At 39.4% G+C, this 15700-nt stretch overlaps 1 protein-coding gene across 1 annotated transcript in view; it reads left to right on the forward strand.

The window, feature by feature from the left end:
- Positions 1–15700, forward strand: part of IQCM (IQ motif containing M) — a 439185-nt gene that overhangs the window by 202735 nt on the left and 220750 nt on the right. Inside the window, 2 exon segments of the mRNA XM_040251672.1 lie at positions 7140–7284; positions 14099–14233. Coding sequence (XP_040107606.1) covers positions 7140–7284; positions 14099–14233 — 280 coding nt within the window.

The raw sequence follows: 15700 nt of genomic DNA on the forward strand, positions 1-15700 counted from the left end.
TTGTCCAAGCTATACACCTGGAGTTTTTTTAGTCTCCTTCAACTCGCTCACATCCATACTCAGTTGGTCACCACTTCTTTAATATTTCTTATGCTGCTCTTCCTCACGGGGCTCTTGCCAGATCTCCTATTCATCACCCTCTTGCATGGAAAGCTGCAGTAGTCTCCTAATTGGTCTTCCTGCCTGTAGACGTACTCCCATCTAATCTGTCGTGTGCAATGGAGGAAATTGCACTCTGGTGACCTTATTCTATTTCTTATCGGCTTTTGATGGCTCCATATTGCTTATCAGATGAACTATGAATTCTCTAGTATACAGCACACATGAGGTCCTTGGTCTGGTCTTTTCCCGCTGTCCAGGCTCATCACAAGACACTTCCTCGTGAATACCCTGTGCCCCAGCAAAGCCCAAATAATTTCATTCCCTGTTTGATTACTATTATTTAATGTGTAAATGCTGACCTTTCAGAGTGGATTACTCTTTCTCCCTAATTTTCTAATAAACTCCAATTCTTTCTTTGAGAACTTAAATGTCCACATCTAGAAGAAAAGCTATGACCAAGATAGATGGCATATTAAAAAGCAGAGATATTACTTTGCCAACAAAGGTCCATCTAGTCAAAGATATGGTTTTTCCAGTAGTCATGTATGGATGTGAGAGCTGGACTATAAAGAAAGCTGAGCACCGAAGAATTGATGCTTTTGAACTGTGGTGTTGGAGAAGACTCTTGAGAGTCCCTTGGACTGCAAGGAGATCCAACCAGTCCATCCTAAAGGAGATCAGTCCTGAATATTCATTGGAAGGACTGATGCTGAAGCTGAAACTCCAATACTTTGGCCACCTGATGCAAAGAACTGACTCATTGGACTCATTGGAAAAGACCCTGATGCTGGGAATGATTGAAGGTGGGAGGAGAAGGATAAGATGGTTGGTGGAATCACTGACTCATTGGACATGAGTCTGAGTAAGCTCCGGGAGTTGGTGATGGACAGGGAAGCCTGGCGTACTGCAGGCCATGGGGTTGCAAAAAGTCAGACACGACTAAGTGAAGTGAAGTGAACTGAACTGAGACAGCTTCTCTGGTCCATCAAGCAGAGCTGATTTCTCCATTTCTGGTCATTATTGTGCTAGTCATTCTACATTTTGACCTTTTGTTTAGATGTCTGTCATGGACACCACAATCTATATGACCTGTTTGGGAGTACACAGATTGTTTTGACACATATAGTCTCTCTCATTTTAACTACATTCACTTATTTGCTGTTTTCCATGTTTGTTTACTTGTTTGTGTATGTTTGCTTATGTTGTTTTCAGTCATGTTTGCTACTGGGTTCAATACCTAGAACAGTGCTTAGCATGTGACAGGTACTCAACAAATGACTTTTTGAATGAATTAATACAACAAAATATAGAAGTTTGTCAGGGCACTAAAGATTCATATCTATATAAGATGTATATATAAGCATGTATAAATAAATACAGCATGTCATATGCATGACATTATACATATGATAATGTAAGTCGTGTCCTACTCTTTGCGAACTCATGGACTGACTATACAGTCCATGGAATTCTCCAGGCCAGAATACTGGTGTGAATTGCCATTCCCTTCTCCAGGGGATCTTCCCAACCCAGGGACTGAACCCAGGTCTCCCACATGGCAGGTGGATTCTTTACCAGCTGAGCCACCAGGGAAGCCCAAGGACACTGGAGTGGGTAGCCTATCCATTCTCCAGGGGATCTTCCTGATCCAGGAATCAGGAAGAACCAGGGTCTTGTGCATTGCAGGCAGATTCTCTACCAGCTGAGCTACTAGGGACGCCCAGTTATATCATAATTTAACTCAGTTACAGCAGTTCCTAATGTTTACCATCATCCATAACATCTAGGACAAAATAGGTCTAGAAAACTTAGAGAGCAGGAATGGGCCCGAGATGATAATGAAAGGGAGAGATTGACAAAGAAAAACTTTAATTTCTATATGGAAGTAAAATTTGAAATGAAAAGAGTGAGAAGCCTTTTTGAAGGATCTCAACAAATATAAACTAGATTGTTGACTTCAGTTTGGTTATAAAACTTGTTATGGTCATGGATTTTCCTTTTTATTCCACCATTGGTATGCTGCTTTGTGTGTTGGATGGCTGCTCTGTTGATATAGTTAATGTTGTTTTGCTCACTGTTGAAATGCTTGTATGGCAGGCCTGTAATACATACATAGTCCGGTTCCAGGGCTGAGCCTGTGTGCAGGGTTGCTGTTGGGGGAATTCTTGATAGACTTTCTGGTCTAGAGGCCACACAGCGTATCACTGGATAATTGTCAGGACTGTGGCAATCCTTCCACTGGGAAACTTCCATAGTCATATTGTTTGACTGGCACTTCAGAGCTTATGACTGTTGACAGTCTCTGCTAGAATGTCACTTTAAGGTACCTCAAGAGACTGTACAATTTCTATCTTTTCTGTGAAATACTCCAGATTGGGTTTATTTAGAAATAATGAAGCAGCATTTTATTATATCAGCCATAAGGAGACTACAGAGATTACTGCATTTAACTATCAGCATTATTTATTTCCAGGCTTCCTAAGTGGTACAGTGGTAAAGAATCCATCTCCAGTGCAGGCGATGCAGGAGACAAGGGTGAGATCCCTGGGTTGGGAGGATCCCAGGAAGAAAAATTGGCCACCCACTCCAGTATCCTTGCCTGAAAAATTTCACAGAGAAAGGGGCCTGGTAGGCTACAGTTCAAAGGGTCACAAAGAGCTGGACATGACTGAGTGCCCAAAAACGCATGCACAAACAGGGAGAATGATATTAATAAATTCTAGAATACTTAAAAAAATTGATCATAGTTGCTATTTACTTGATCTGATTTCTTGCCTGGTGCATAGAGCAAATAGTCCAGACAGAAATGGAGGAAGTCTCAGGTATTTAATAATGAGAACTTAGAAAGACCATTTAACCCAAAGGCGTCTGTCTGGCATGGGAGTAGTCCCACGAAACTGAGATCTGGAGGATGAAGAGTAATTGTGTTTTGCCTGGGAAGTGTGTTTTGTCTATGTAAACTGGGAAGTTGAGAGAGTGTAGGCCCAGGGAAAGAAAATATCAGTGGCTTTAGGTGAGACAGAATATTTGGGGGGCCGGTTGGGAGGACAGTGGCAATAGAGGGACATGAAGGTAGGAGCAGATGAACAATGTTCTTAAAACCATCCTAAGGAGTTTATGCTTAGTGTATCAGAATGGATGACTTTAGAGGAGGTGAATGGTGTGGAAGAGATTTGCTATTTTAGGAAAATTACTGACTCTGGACAATGAATTGAGTAAAGAGAATGACAAAATTAGAGAAGGAACTACTAGTATGCTTATTCAGTAATCCATGGTGCATGATGGTGTTGATTTGGGGTATGGCTGGAGAAATGGACAGGAGATAGGGTATTGAAATTGGTTGGATTTGAAGATGAGGAAGTGGGAGGAGTCAATAATGGTTCTGAGGCTTCTGTCTTGAGCAACATGATGAATGGTTGTGAAATATAGAACTTAGGAGGAGTGAGTAGGAGAGGTGGAGGGAAAGAAAGGGAGGTAGAGTCCATTTTTCAACACTGAGCTTGAAGTGCCTGTGCAACATCCTTGAGACGTCTGCGAAGCAGTTGGGTACATGAGTCTAAAGCTCAGAAAGATGATGGGGCACAGGGAAGCATTTGGGATTCATGAGAAGTTCTAAAACTTTTTCTACTAACACACTTGAAGAATACAAAATTCTCCCACACATTAAATGGTTCAATCTGGCAATGATTATCACTTTATCTCTGAGAAAGCTCTTTCTCCAGATGACTGCATGGCATTCTTACTTCATTCATGTCTCTGCTCACTGTGACATTATCAAAAACCCTGCCCAATACTACCCTATTAAAAAAAACAAAAACAAAAAAACACTTACTCTGATCATTCCTTATTCTATTAAAAACACTATTGTTCTTTGCACTACTTACTACCATGTAATACATATTTGTTCATTGGATTATCGTTCCTTCTATCAGGAATTTTTTCTGTTCATTAATCTATTCACAAGGTCTAGAATATTCAGGGTTCATGTTTTTGAATAAATTATTTTCAACACAGTGGAGGAGGGGTGAGAGGATGTACAATTTTATTCAGCTCCCTACCCAAGGATGCCCTCCTCTACTCTGCCTTCATCCATAGATTTGAGAATCATTATTAGTGGTACTATCTAGAGCCATTGGAATTTATGTCATTGTCCAGAGAGTATATAAAGTAAGGATATGAAAGTGAACTCACTCAGTCATGTCCGACTCTTTGCGACCTGTGGACTGTAGCCCACCAAGTTCCTCCATCCATGGGATTCTCCAGGCAAGAATACTGGAGTGGGTTGCCATTTCCTTCTCCAAAAGTAAGGATAGAGGCATATAAAGATAAAAGTGAGAAAGACCAATGCTCAGAGGGGAAGCCAGAGGTGAGGATTTCACAAACAATGAAACAATAGCTAGAGACATATGAAGAAAACTGAAATGTGTTAGATCAAGAAAGTTCAGACACAGTGTGATAAAGAGGGTCAGGTCAGTTTTCCCAATGCTTCTAGGAATGAAGGCCTAGGCAAAAATGGGTAGAAAATGTGAACTACTGTTTCACAGTAGAATAAACATAAATGGTTATTAAACATGCAAAGAGACTACTCTTGCTAGTAATCAAAGAAATTGAGTACCACTAAGTATCATATAATAGTGGAATTAACCAAACAAGAAATAAATTCATTACTTAGAAACAAAAGACATGATCGTATCAAATACAAAGCAGACTTTTATTTGTAAAAAAAATTTTAATCCTGATGTATGATAAGCATGATACATTTACAGTTTAAGTCAACATGGATTGGAAAACTATAATCAGTAATTTGCATTGTCTATTATTTAAATATTGCTGTTGTATCAATTTGTACATTTTTCTGATTAATTCTATCTTCAGAAAAATTTAGAAATATAGTGAAAGATTTGCATACTGAGATGACATGGCATCATAACTAAGGCATATTTCTGTGCAGAAGGCTGGCAGAGAGACATGCTATAATAAGAAGCACGCAGATGGACGACTGCCATTTTCTCTGACCAACTTCTTAACCATGAAAACCTCCTAGGTAGCCTTCTGAATGCCTCAGATCTGAGAAGGGTTTCTTCATGAGACAGGTTGTGTCCACAAAAGAGTATTTATTAAATTTGGAGGAAAAAAAACTCAGCTTGGGTTTCGTGACTGCCCAAACGTTCCTTCTCCCTTAGCAAATGTCACCATTCAACTAAGCAGCACTCTAAGCAGGGACCTTTTGGTTTATATTATAAGAATACAATTAAAACAGTGCTTGATTCTTAATTATAAGCAAGAGGAATCTACTGACAGATTTAAGCAGAAAGGTATTGCCTAAAATTTTGGGCAGAGGTCTGAAGAAGTAAGCTCAGAAACATAGAGGAATGATGAAGGCTAGCCTAGATAGCTCCCTGGACTGCAGTCAAATCCTGCACAAATTCTGATGCAACCGCTGAATCCTGTACTCCCTCCACAAATGCCACCCTTGGAAAATGGATATTGTGCCAAGGTTACTCTTCCACACAAATAGATTTCCCACTGTTTCCCTTTTAAAAGCATTATTAGTTTCTAGTCAAAACCTGAGGCTTGTGTGGATAATGGATGAGGCTTTGTCACATGTCTGCATCCTAGCAACAGAGGAGGTTTGGTCGTGAGCATCTGATTTGTGGCTTCAAATCGAAGGACAGGAGCTCTGCCTTCTACTAAGATTCACATGGTGGGGAGTGCTCCTAAAGTGTGACCCATTCATTATTTAAAACAAAACAAGGCACAACAATGAACAAAGTGACAAAGCTCTATTGAACAAAAGGGAGATTAAAATTACACATTGGAAAACGTAATTAAATGTTGAAAGACACTAGCAAACATTAAGAATCTGCCCAATTCTGATGAAATTCAGGTGGAAGGAGAAAAGGAAAGTAGTGAAATTATGCTAATTTATTTTTTTTCAAGTAAATCAAGAAATATTATTTCATTGAAAATTTTGACAAATTAAGAAATATAGGCTTAAACATAGTATCTAAAAATGTCAGAGAAGAACCATAAAACTAAACAAAAGTGAAGAAAAATAAAATAATAAAACCAACCTTTAAAGAATCACACAAAACAGAAAATAAATGACAAGAGCAAGAACAATAGATCATAAGTGTAGTAATAAATAAACTAGGAAAGAACTAGAACAAAAATGTACAGAATGGGTGAAAAATATGAAATTCAAGTAAATTAAGAGGAATAATTGAAAGTGTAGACTGTGAAGTATCCTTGTTGTGGATTTAGAACCAATTAAATTTCATGAACTTAAATAGATTCCTAAAAACATAATGAAAATTGGTAAATGAAGTTTTTAATTGAAGAAGTCAAGAAGGAGAAAAGAAACCTTAAAAAAGGAGTTACTAAAGATAAGTAGAGAAAGTAATGAGCTAGAAAATATAAAATGTAAAAATAATTGAATGGATAAATAAGATGGAACTGGTTATTTAGAAAAAAAATGAAATAGATGAATGTTTATACTTTTTAAAAAGTTTATTTGAGTAGAATGTAGAAAATGTGCATACAGAAAAATATAGTCACAAATAAAATACAGGCTGATAGAACAGGTATCACTGATGAAAAAATCCAGTGAAAAATAGGTACAACACATAAATATACAGTTTCTGAAAGAAAGAGAATACAAGGATTTGAGCACCCAGAGTGGACAGAATCATCCATTACAGACTAATGCCTTAATAAAACTTTTTTTTTTTTCTGGCTAGGTGGGCTACATCTTATAGAAATCTCTATACCAACCTAGGAAGCTTCTGTGAAATTATTCAATACTGAAACTTCTACGTTACGGCAAGCATAAGTATGTGCTGCCAAAGCAATTCAAAATGATGTTCTCTAGATTGTACCACTCTATGACACATGTACTTTGCTAAACTTAATTAGAAACATAAATAAATGCTCTAAGAAACTGGGTGAAATAGATGAAATGAGTAGCACACAAGCAGATTCAGTATAAATAACAGAAATATATAAGGAGTTCAATTGTTTATATTGCTATTTTATAGGCTTTCTATCATGGACCAGATTTGAGGACAGTTATAAATATGTACTGCAGACAAATCCATCGTGTTAAATATCGACTTGGTCTTTGGAGGACAAGACAAATTATAAACCTCACAGAGTTGGAGGAATGGATGGACAGAAAAAAATGTGAGTGATGCTGTCCTTTCTGATTTGATTTTAGGTTTGGAATTTATTTAACCATTAAAAACTTACATATAATTACCCATAGAAAACACAAGTAGACAATATTTTTATTGTTGCAAACTATTTGCATTTTAAGGTGACATATGTGGATTAATATTAGGATTCCATTTTGGCTGAAAAAAAAAAAGGAAATTTAAAAGAAAGATAGCTGAAGAATCAGATTTCAGATGGAACATGAACCAGAGTAGCTCCAGAGATCTAGGGAGCAAAAAATAAGGGGCCATCTCTTGTTTGCCTCTGGGGGGATACAAAAGATGCTATCACTTTATGACTTTTCATTCTTGAGCTTTAAATTTAAATTCTAGGGAGAGAACTCCTGGTTGGTTTAGCATGAGTTATATCATCAACACCTTGCCTTGGTGTAGGACAAAGAAATTTGATTGGGAGTTGCATAGGGGCTATATTCATTGGAGGGAGGGAGGAGCTCCCAAAGGAAAAACTATGTTTTTATAACAGAATAGCAGTTCATGGACACTGAGGAGATGAAACAACAGATATCCATTATATGTTGCTTTTTAGTGTTGCAATTCCATGCAACAGACAGTTTTCCAATTTCTATTTTAATTTTCAGAGATCCTTATTTTTATTATATTTAGTATTGCTTAGGATTAGGATGAATATTACAGTTTGTTTCTTGATTTAAAAATAAATGAAGACTTCTGGTTTTTGCTTTTGCATGTAAGGAGCTTGGAGGTCATCACTCCAACTTAACAACAAATAAAAAAATCTGAACAGAGTAAAACATCAACAACTCTTCTTAGACCTTTAAGAGAGGGGAGGAGGATACAGGGCAAACTGGAGAGACAGGCTTGCAAATACAGACAGTCCCAGGTTACCAGAGCAGAGACTCATGAGCAGAATCTGATGTGGGAACTGGCACTTGGTTAAGAAAAATGACTGTAATTGACAAATGGCTGCTGGCTCAATGTGGACAACACTGAGTTAAAAATTCCAGGAGGATCCGGTCATAAAGGGACCTCCACAGTAGTGTGATATTTACCTACAGAAGCTCAATCAGATTCCCAGGATAATTATGAGAAAATGAACCATTTTGAAATATGCCAGAGCACTCTGTTCTTCTTAATAAGGCCTGCCTTCAGGGAAAACTAATTAACCAGAACCTAACCTGTTGGGTATTAGCAGAGCCTAATCAAGAATACACAGAAGAACTGTACAAAAAAGATCTTCATGACCCAGATAATCACGATGGTGTGATCACTCACCTAGAGCCAGACATCCTGGAATGTGAAGTCACGTGGGCCTTAGAAAGCATCACTACAAACAAAGCAAGTGAAAGTGATGGCATTCCAGTTGAGCTATTTCAAATCCTGAAAGATGCTGTGAAAGTGCTGCACTCAATATGCCAGCAAATTTGGAAAACTCAGCAGTGGCCACAGGACTGGAAAAGGTCAGTTTTCACTCCAATCCCAAAGAAAGACAATGCCAAAGAATGCTCAAACTACCACACAATTGCATTCATCTCACAAACTAGTAAAGTAATGCTCAAAATTCTCCAAGCCAGGCTTCAGCAATACGTGAACTGTGAAATTCCAGATGTATAAGCTGGTTTTAGAAAAGGCAGAGGAACCAGAGATCAAATTGCCAACATTTGCTAGATCATCGAAAAAGCAAGAGAGTTCCAGAAAAACGTCTATTTCTGCTTTATTGACTATGCCAAATCCTTTGACTGTGTGGATCACAATAAACTATGGAAAATTCTGAAAGAGATGGGAATACCAGACCACCTGACCTGCCTCTTGAGAAGCCTATATGCAGGTCAGGAAGCAACAGTTAGAACTGGACATGGAACAACAGACTGGTTCCAAATAGGAAAAGGAGGACGTCAAAGCTGTATATTGTCACCCTGCTTATTTAACTTCTATGCAGAGTACATCATGAGAAACGCTGGACTGGAAGAAGTACAAGCTGGAATCAAGATTGCTGGGAGAAATATCAATAAACTCAGATATGCAGATGACACCATCCTTATGGCAGAAAGTGAAGAAGAACTAAAGAGCCTCTTGATGAAAGTGAAAGTGGAGAGTGAAAAAGTTGGCTTAAAGCTCAACATTCAGAAAACGAAGATCATGGCATAAGGGAAATAGATGGGGAAACAGTGGAAACAGTGTCAGACTTTAGTTTCGGGGCTCCAAAATGACTGCAGATGGTGATTGCAGCCATGAAATTAAAAGACACTTACTCCTTGGAAGGAAAGTTATGACGAACCTAGATAGTATATTAAAAAGCAGAGATGTAACTTTACCAACAAAGGTCCGTCTAGTCAAGGCTATGGTTTTTCCAGTGGTCATGTATGGATGTGAGAGTTGTACTGTGAAGAAAACTGAGTGCCGAAGAATTGATGCTTTTGAACTGTGGTGTTGGAGAAGACTCTTGAGAGTCCCTTGGACTGCTAGAAGATCCAACCAGTCCATCCTAAAGGAGACCAGTCCTGGGTGTTCATTGGAAGGACTGATGCTGAGGCTGAAACTCCAATACTTTGGCCACCTCATGTGAAGAGTTGACTCATTGGAAAAGACCCTGATGCTGGGAGGGATTGGGGGCAAGAGGAGAAGGGGACGACAGAGGATGAGATGGCTGGATGGCATCACAGACTCAATGAACATGGGTTTGGGTGAACTCCGGGAGCTGGTGATGGACACGGAGGCCAGGCTTGCTGCGATTCATGGGGTAGCAAGAGAATGGGAAGGCAAGCCACTTAATGAAAGAAAATATTTGGAAAAGAAATGTCTAAACAAGAACTGTTATCCAGAATATACAATGAGCTCTTAAAACTAAACAATAAAGTTAACAACTTGATTAAAATATGGGCCAAAGGTCTCAACAGAGACCTCAGGAAAGAAGATATACAGAAAACAATTAAATGCATGGAATGATTCTCCACATCATTTGTTTTCAGGGAAATGAAAATTAAAACAAAAAGAAATACCACTACACATCTATTAGAATGGCCAAAATCCAGAACACTGACAACACCAAAATGCTGATAAGAATGTGGAGTATTCTTTCACATTGTTGGTGTAAAATCAAAACAATACAGCCATTATGAAATACAGTTTGGTGTGTGCATGCTAAATTGCTTCAGTCGTTGTCAGTTCTTTGTGAGTCAACTGTAGCCGGCCAGGCTCCTCTGTCCGTGGAATTCTCCAGGCAAGAATACTGCAGTGGGTTGCCATGCCCTCCTCCAGGGACCTTCCTGATCCAGGGATCAAACCCGCATCTCTTATGTCTCCTGCATTGGCAGGCAGATTCTTTATAGTTAGTGCCACCTGGGAACCCCTAAACATGCCTTTATTATGCAATCCAGCAATCATTCTCCTTGGTATTTAGCCACAGGAGGTTTATATCCACACAGAACCTGCACATGGATATCTATGGCAGCTTTTTTGTAATTGCCAAAGCTTGGAAGGGCTTCCAAGCTGTCAACCTACAGTAGTAGGCAAATGTGTAAATAAACTGGTGCATCCAGAAGATGAAATATTTCATTTTAAGGAGAAATGAAGCAGTCATGAAAATATATGGAGTAAACTTGACTGCATATTATTAAGTGTAAGAGGCCAATTTGAAAAGGCTACATACTATGATTCCAACTACCAGATACTTGGGAAAAGGCAAAACTGTGGAGAAAATGAAAAGGTCGATGGTTGCTGGGGATGGCTTGGGGTGGGAAGAAGGATGGATTAGCAAGCACAGAGTTTTAGGACCATGGAACTATTTTGTACATTATTCCAGTGATGGATACACAAACCCAAAGAATGTACGCGACACCAAGAGTGAGCCATAGGGTGAACTATTGACCTTAGCAATCAGGATGCGTCAGGCCAGTGTAGGTTCATCCTTGATAACAGAGGCACCACTTGGTGCATCCACTGGTAACTGATAATGAAAGTGAAAGTGAAGTCACTCAGTCAGGTCCGACTCTTTGTGACACTGTGGACTGTAGCCCGGCAGGCTCCTCCATCCATGGGATTCTCCAGGCAAGAATACTGGAGCGGTTGCCATTTCCTTCTCCAGGGGATCTTCCCAACCCAGGGATCAAACCCAGGTCTTCTGCATTGCAGGCAGGTGCTTTAACCTCTGAGCCACCAGGGAAGCCCCAAGGGGCAGGCAAATTATGCTTGAGTGGAGAAAAAGGGCTTAAGAGAAATTTCTGTACCTCCGTCTCAATTTTGTTTTCGATATAAAACTGCTTTTGTAACTTTTCTTTAAAAAATTTGAAACAGTAATAACAAAATGATGTGAGTAAATATTATTTAATCAGAATCAGCAACTTATTGCCTTATAATGTAAAGATGCTACATTTTTGATAGTTTTAGCTAGTCATAAAATGTTTATTTTACAGTGGACTGTAAGTTCCATGAAGACAAGGACTGTGATTGTTTTGTTCAATAATACACACTCACTGTTAACAAATACCAGTTTATCAGAAGGGCTCGAAAATATTTTTGAGAGAATAGATTTCATTAACTTTATTAATTTTGCTAAAATTATGTATCAAAAATATTTACCAATAACCAGAATTCTTTGAGCTAGAATGCCTCACTTTCTGTGGCTTCAGGTTAAGGAAGAAAGAGATCAGAGAGAGAAAAAGAGAGATTCTAGGTAAGCCATGGGACTCCGATCAGTTCCTCCCATCCAGCAGCTTGGTTTTCAGGGAAAAAAGCGTGAAGGAGCAAAGCGTTTGAGAGATGGAAAGGCAGAAAGAAAGAGAAAACAAGTAAGAGAGACAGAGAAAGAGAAAACTCTTTGCTCACTGAGAAACTACAGAGGAACTTCCCTGGTGGTCCAGGGGGCTAGGACTCTGTGCTCCCAATGCAGGGAGGTGGGTTCTGTCCTGATCAGGGAACTGCATCCTATGTGCTGCTGCTGAGAGTGTGCCTGCCTCAACTGAAGATCCTGCATACCACAGCCTAGATCTACATTCCCTCATGCTGCAGCTAGGTCTGGGTGCAGCCAAATTAACTGATTAAATAAAAAGAAACTCCTGGGACTCCATTTACTTAACAATCCTTTAAAAATTTGAGAGAGAATACTGCTATCTTACTGGGGAGTTGATCCCAGGAAATATTGTTAGTAGAATGGAGAAATGAGAAGAGAAGACAGAGTAGAGAATGAAGGAAGAACATAAGTGCATTCTCCCCCAGAGAACGTGGGCAACCAGAGCTTAATCCCTCTAGGGAGCAATGGAGCCATCTTGCAACAAGGGCTGTGTTTATCCACCGACTCCCCCAGTCAGAGATTAAGGGCCACTCCAAGAGGAGCCTGATTTCCTGGCACTTTTGACTCACTGCACAGGTGGGTGGAGTAGAGTGCTGCAGCCAGAGGGAGCCCTTAGGCAATGAAATGTAGGTGCTGGCAATTTAAAAAGTCAGGTTAGTTTGCACAGACATGTAAGGGACAAGGCAATATGAATGGAGAAAACATAGCAACTGTTCTAGTTTGCTTCTTTGAATATAGAGATACTTAATAGACATTTATGTTTATTTTCAGCTGTGTTTCAGAATCTGGAATAGCTACTTGTATTCAGGCAATTGGGTTTCCCAAGCAGTGCTGGTGGTAAAGAATCTGCCTGCTCCATGCAGGAGACCTAAGCTAGATGCAGGTTCAATCCCTGGGTGGGGAAGATCCCCAGGAGAAGGGAATGGGTACCCACTCCAGTATTCTTGCCTGGAGAATCCCGTGGACAGAGGAGCCTGGTGGGGTATGGTCCACAGAAGGACAGAGACTGGTCGCAGAGAAGGAGAGGACTGAAGAACTTAGCCTTTACAATCACTAAACATTTCTTGACCTTGTTGATATCTTAGGACTGTCCACCTCAACTGACTGGATACATGCATGGATTGAAAATTGAAGTCCATATTGTTATCAGGGTGATACATTCACTTAGAAACCACTCTGGTGCCTTTTGTCATTTGGAGCCCATATTTCAGAGCTAAACCTATACTGAGCACAGACCTTCTCATCTTATAAATGTTGATTAACAATCAGTTTCAAGGGGTTAATCCATATACTTCAGAATGGAGACTCAATTTCACCTTTTTGAAAAGAAAAAATGGAGAACCACACTTAAAAATCACCTGTGTCAGTTCTCTTGGGCATTATCTAAACCTTGTCTAACATCAAGTATGGGAAGTAGGTGAGGGATGGATCAACTGAATGGTTTTCTGGGGAAGTCTTGAGCCAGGAGTCACAAAAGACATTAAAATAGGAAGTAGAAGTGCATGAAATCAGCAAAAGGTAGACACCGTAAGGGCAAAATGTAAACAGTCCAAAGTGGAATCACCAAGTAGTTAAAATGTGGGTAGAAGTATAAAAGAGATGAAAAAATTAGGAATCAAAGTAATGATAATAAAAAAAAAGAAATGATGAAATACGTCAACAAAAGTCAGGTCCCCAGAAACTCTGCGCTATGTCTTATGATGTGGTTTGAACAGTGATGTTTGCAGAGTCTATGGACGACTGTCCTGTAAACCTGAGAGGCCGGCGCCTGTGTTCTCTGGGGGGAAGCAAGTCCAGATTCCCTCTTGTGGACCTGGGGAGGGAGACGCATGCCCACTTCCTCTCCTCACCCCCACCAGGAGGCTGATCTGGTGCTGCGCTCATCACGGAGGCTTCTACCAGACATCAGAATAAAACTGGACTGAAAGTATTTTTAAATCCCAATGATACTTTCAGGTGGAGAATATACTTGATATATTATTTACAAAGAAAATATTTTCTAATGTCTTTTCCTTTGTAGTCTATGAAACAATGTTTTCTAAAAGAGAAGGTTGGCAAGGATTAGAAAGAAGTGAACTCCTTAAGTACTTCAACGATTGTGGTCATTTCCCAACCCGCCAGCAAATTGATGAGGTTTGGGACCTGGTCCATAGAGGTAAGTTGTTTTCATTTCTTTTTTCTTTTTTCCTTTTGGTTTCTTCTCCCTTCTTTCTTCCCTGTTTTCCTCCCTTGATCTTTCCTATGTTTCTTCTCTTACTTTCTTTTAGTTCAGTTCAGTTCAGTCGCTCAATCATGTCCGACTCTTTGGGACCCCATGAACCGCAGCATGCCAGGCCTCCCTGTCCATCACCAACTCCCAGAGTCCACCCAAACCCATGTCCATTGAGTTGGTGATGCCATCCAGCCATCTCATCCTCTGTCGTCCCCTTCTCCTCCTGCCCTCAATCTTTCCCAGCATCAGGGTGTTTTCCAATGAGTCAGCTCTTCGCATCAGGTGGCCAAAGTACTGGAGTTTCAGCTTCAGCATCAGTCCTTCCAATGAACACCCAGGATTGATCTCCTTTAGAATGGACTGGTTGGATCTCCTTGCAGTCCAAGGGACTCTCAGGAGTCTTCTCCAACACCACAGTTCAGAAGCATCAATTCTTCGGTGCTCAGCTTTCTTCACAGTACACCTCTCACATCCATACATGACCACTGGAAAAACCATAGCCTTGACTAGATGGACCTTTGTTGGCAAAGTAATCTCTCTGCTTTTGAATATGCTGTCTAGGTTGGTTATAACTTTTGTCCCAGGGAGTAAGCCTCTTTTAATTTCATGGCTGCAGTCACCATCTGCAGTGATTTTGCAGCCCAGAAAAATGAAGTCAGCCACTGTTTCCCCATCTATTTGCCATGAAGTGATGTGACCAGATTTTTCTTATAAATCTCTTTTTTCAAATTGTTAAAACCTAATGTTAATATACATGTGAAAGAAGGTTTAAATAACAGGTTAAGAGTTAATACAGTATCAACCTAGAGGGGATACTAGAAGGTGGGATGGGGAGGCAGACAGGAGGGAGTTTCAAAAGGGAGGGGACATATGTATACCTATAGCTGATTCATATTGAGGTTCGACAGAAAATAACAAAATTCTGTAAAGGCATTATCCTTCAATTAAAAAAAAATAAATTAAGAAAATTTACCTTTAAAGGAGTGGAGGAGATGATTTTAGCTTTTAAAAAGCTTTTAGTGTATTTTTGATACAGTATGTTATATCTGAATACATTTAAAACCACCATATTTTAAATACTGATGATTTCTCCTAAATATATTTGGTACAAAAAATATAGTCAAGTTTGAATGTTTAAACATTAAAAAACTATTGCCAACACAATAAAATTGTTTCTTAACAGTAAGCAAAAGGATATAATGCATTGTATAGGAATATTTAATAAGTTAAATGGAGTAACATTTCTCCTTTCTTTATACTGGTAAGGAAATTGTCACCAAGGTGTGGGAAGTCTCAATGAATTTTTCTTAACTCCTTTCTCAACATTTCTTTCTATGTCCACCCTAATACTATGGCTTTCTACCATGTTTAGAGATGATGAATGAGGTACCCAAAATTTAGTTGAGAGGA

Source organism: Oryx dammah, unplaced genomic scaffold (assembly GCF_014754425.2).
Source record: "Oryx dammah isolate SB20612 unplaced genomic scaffold, SCBI_Odam_1.1 HiC_scaffold_12, whole genome shotgun sequence".
In the NCBI taxonomy this organism is placed as follows: domain Eukaryota; kingdom Metazoa; phylum Chordata; class Mammalia; order Artiodactyla; family Bovidae; genus Oryx; species Oryx dammah.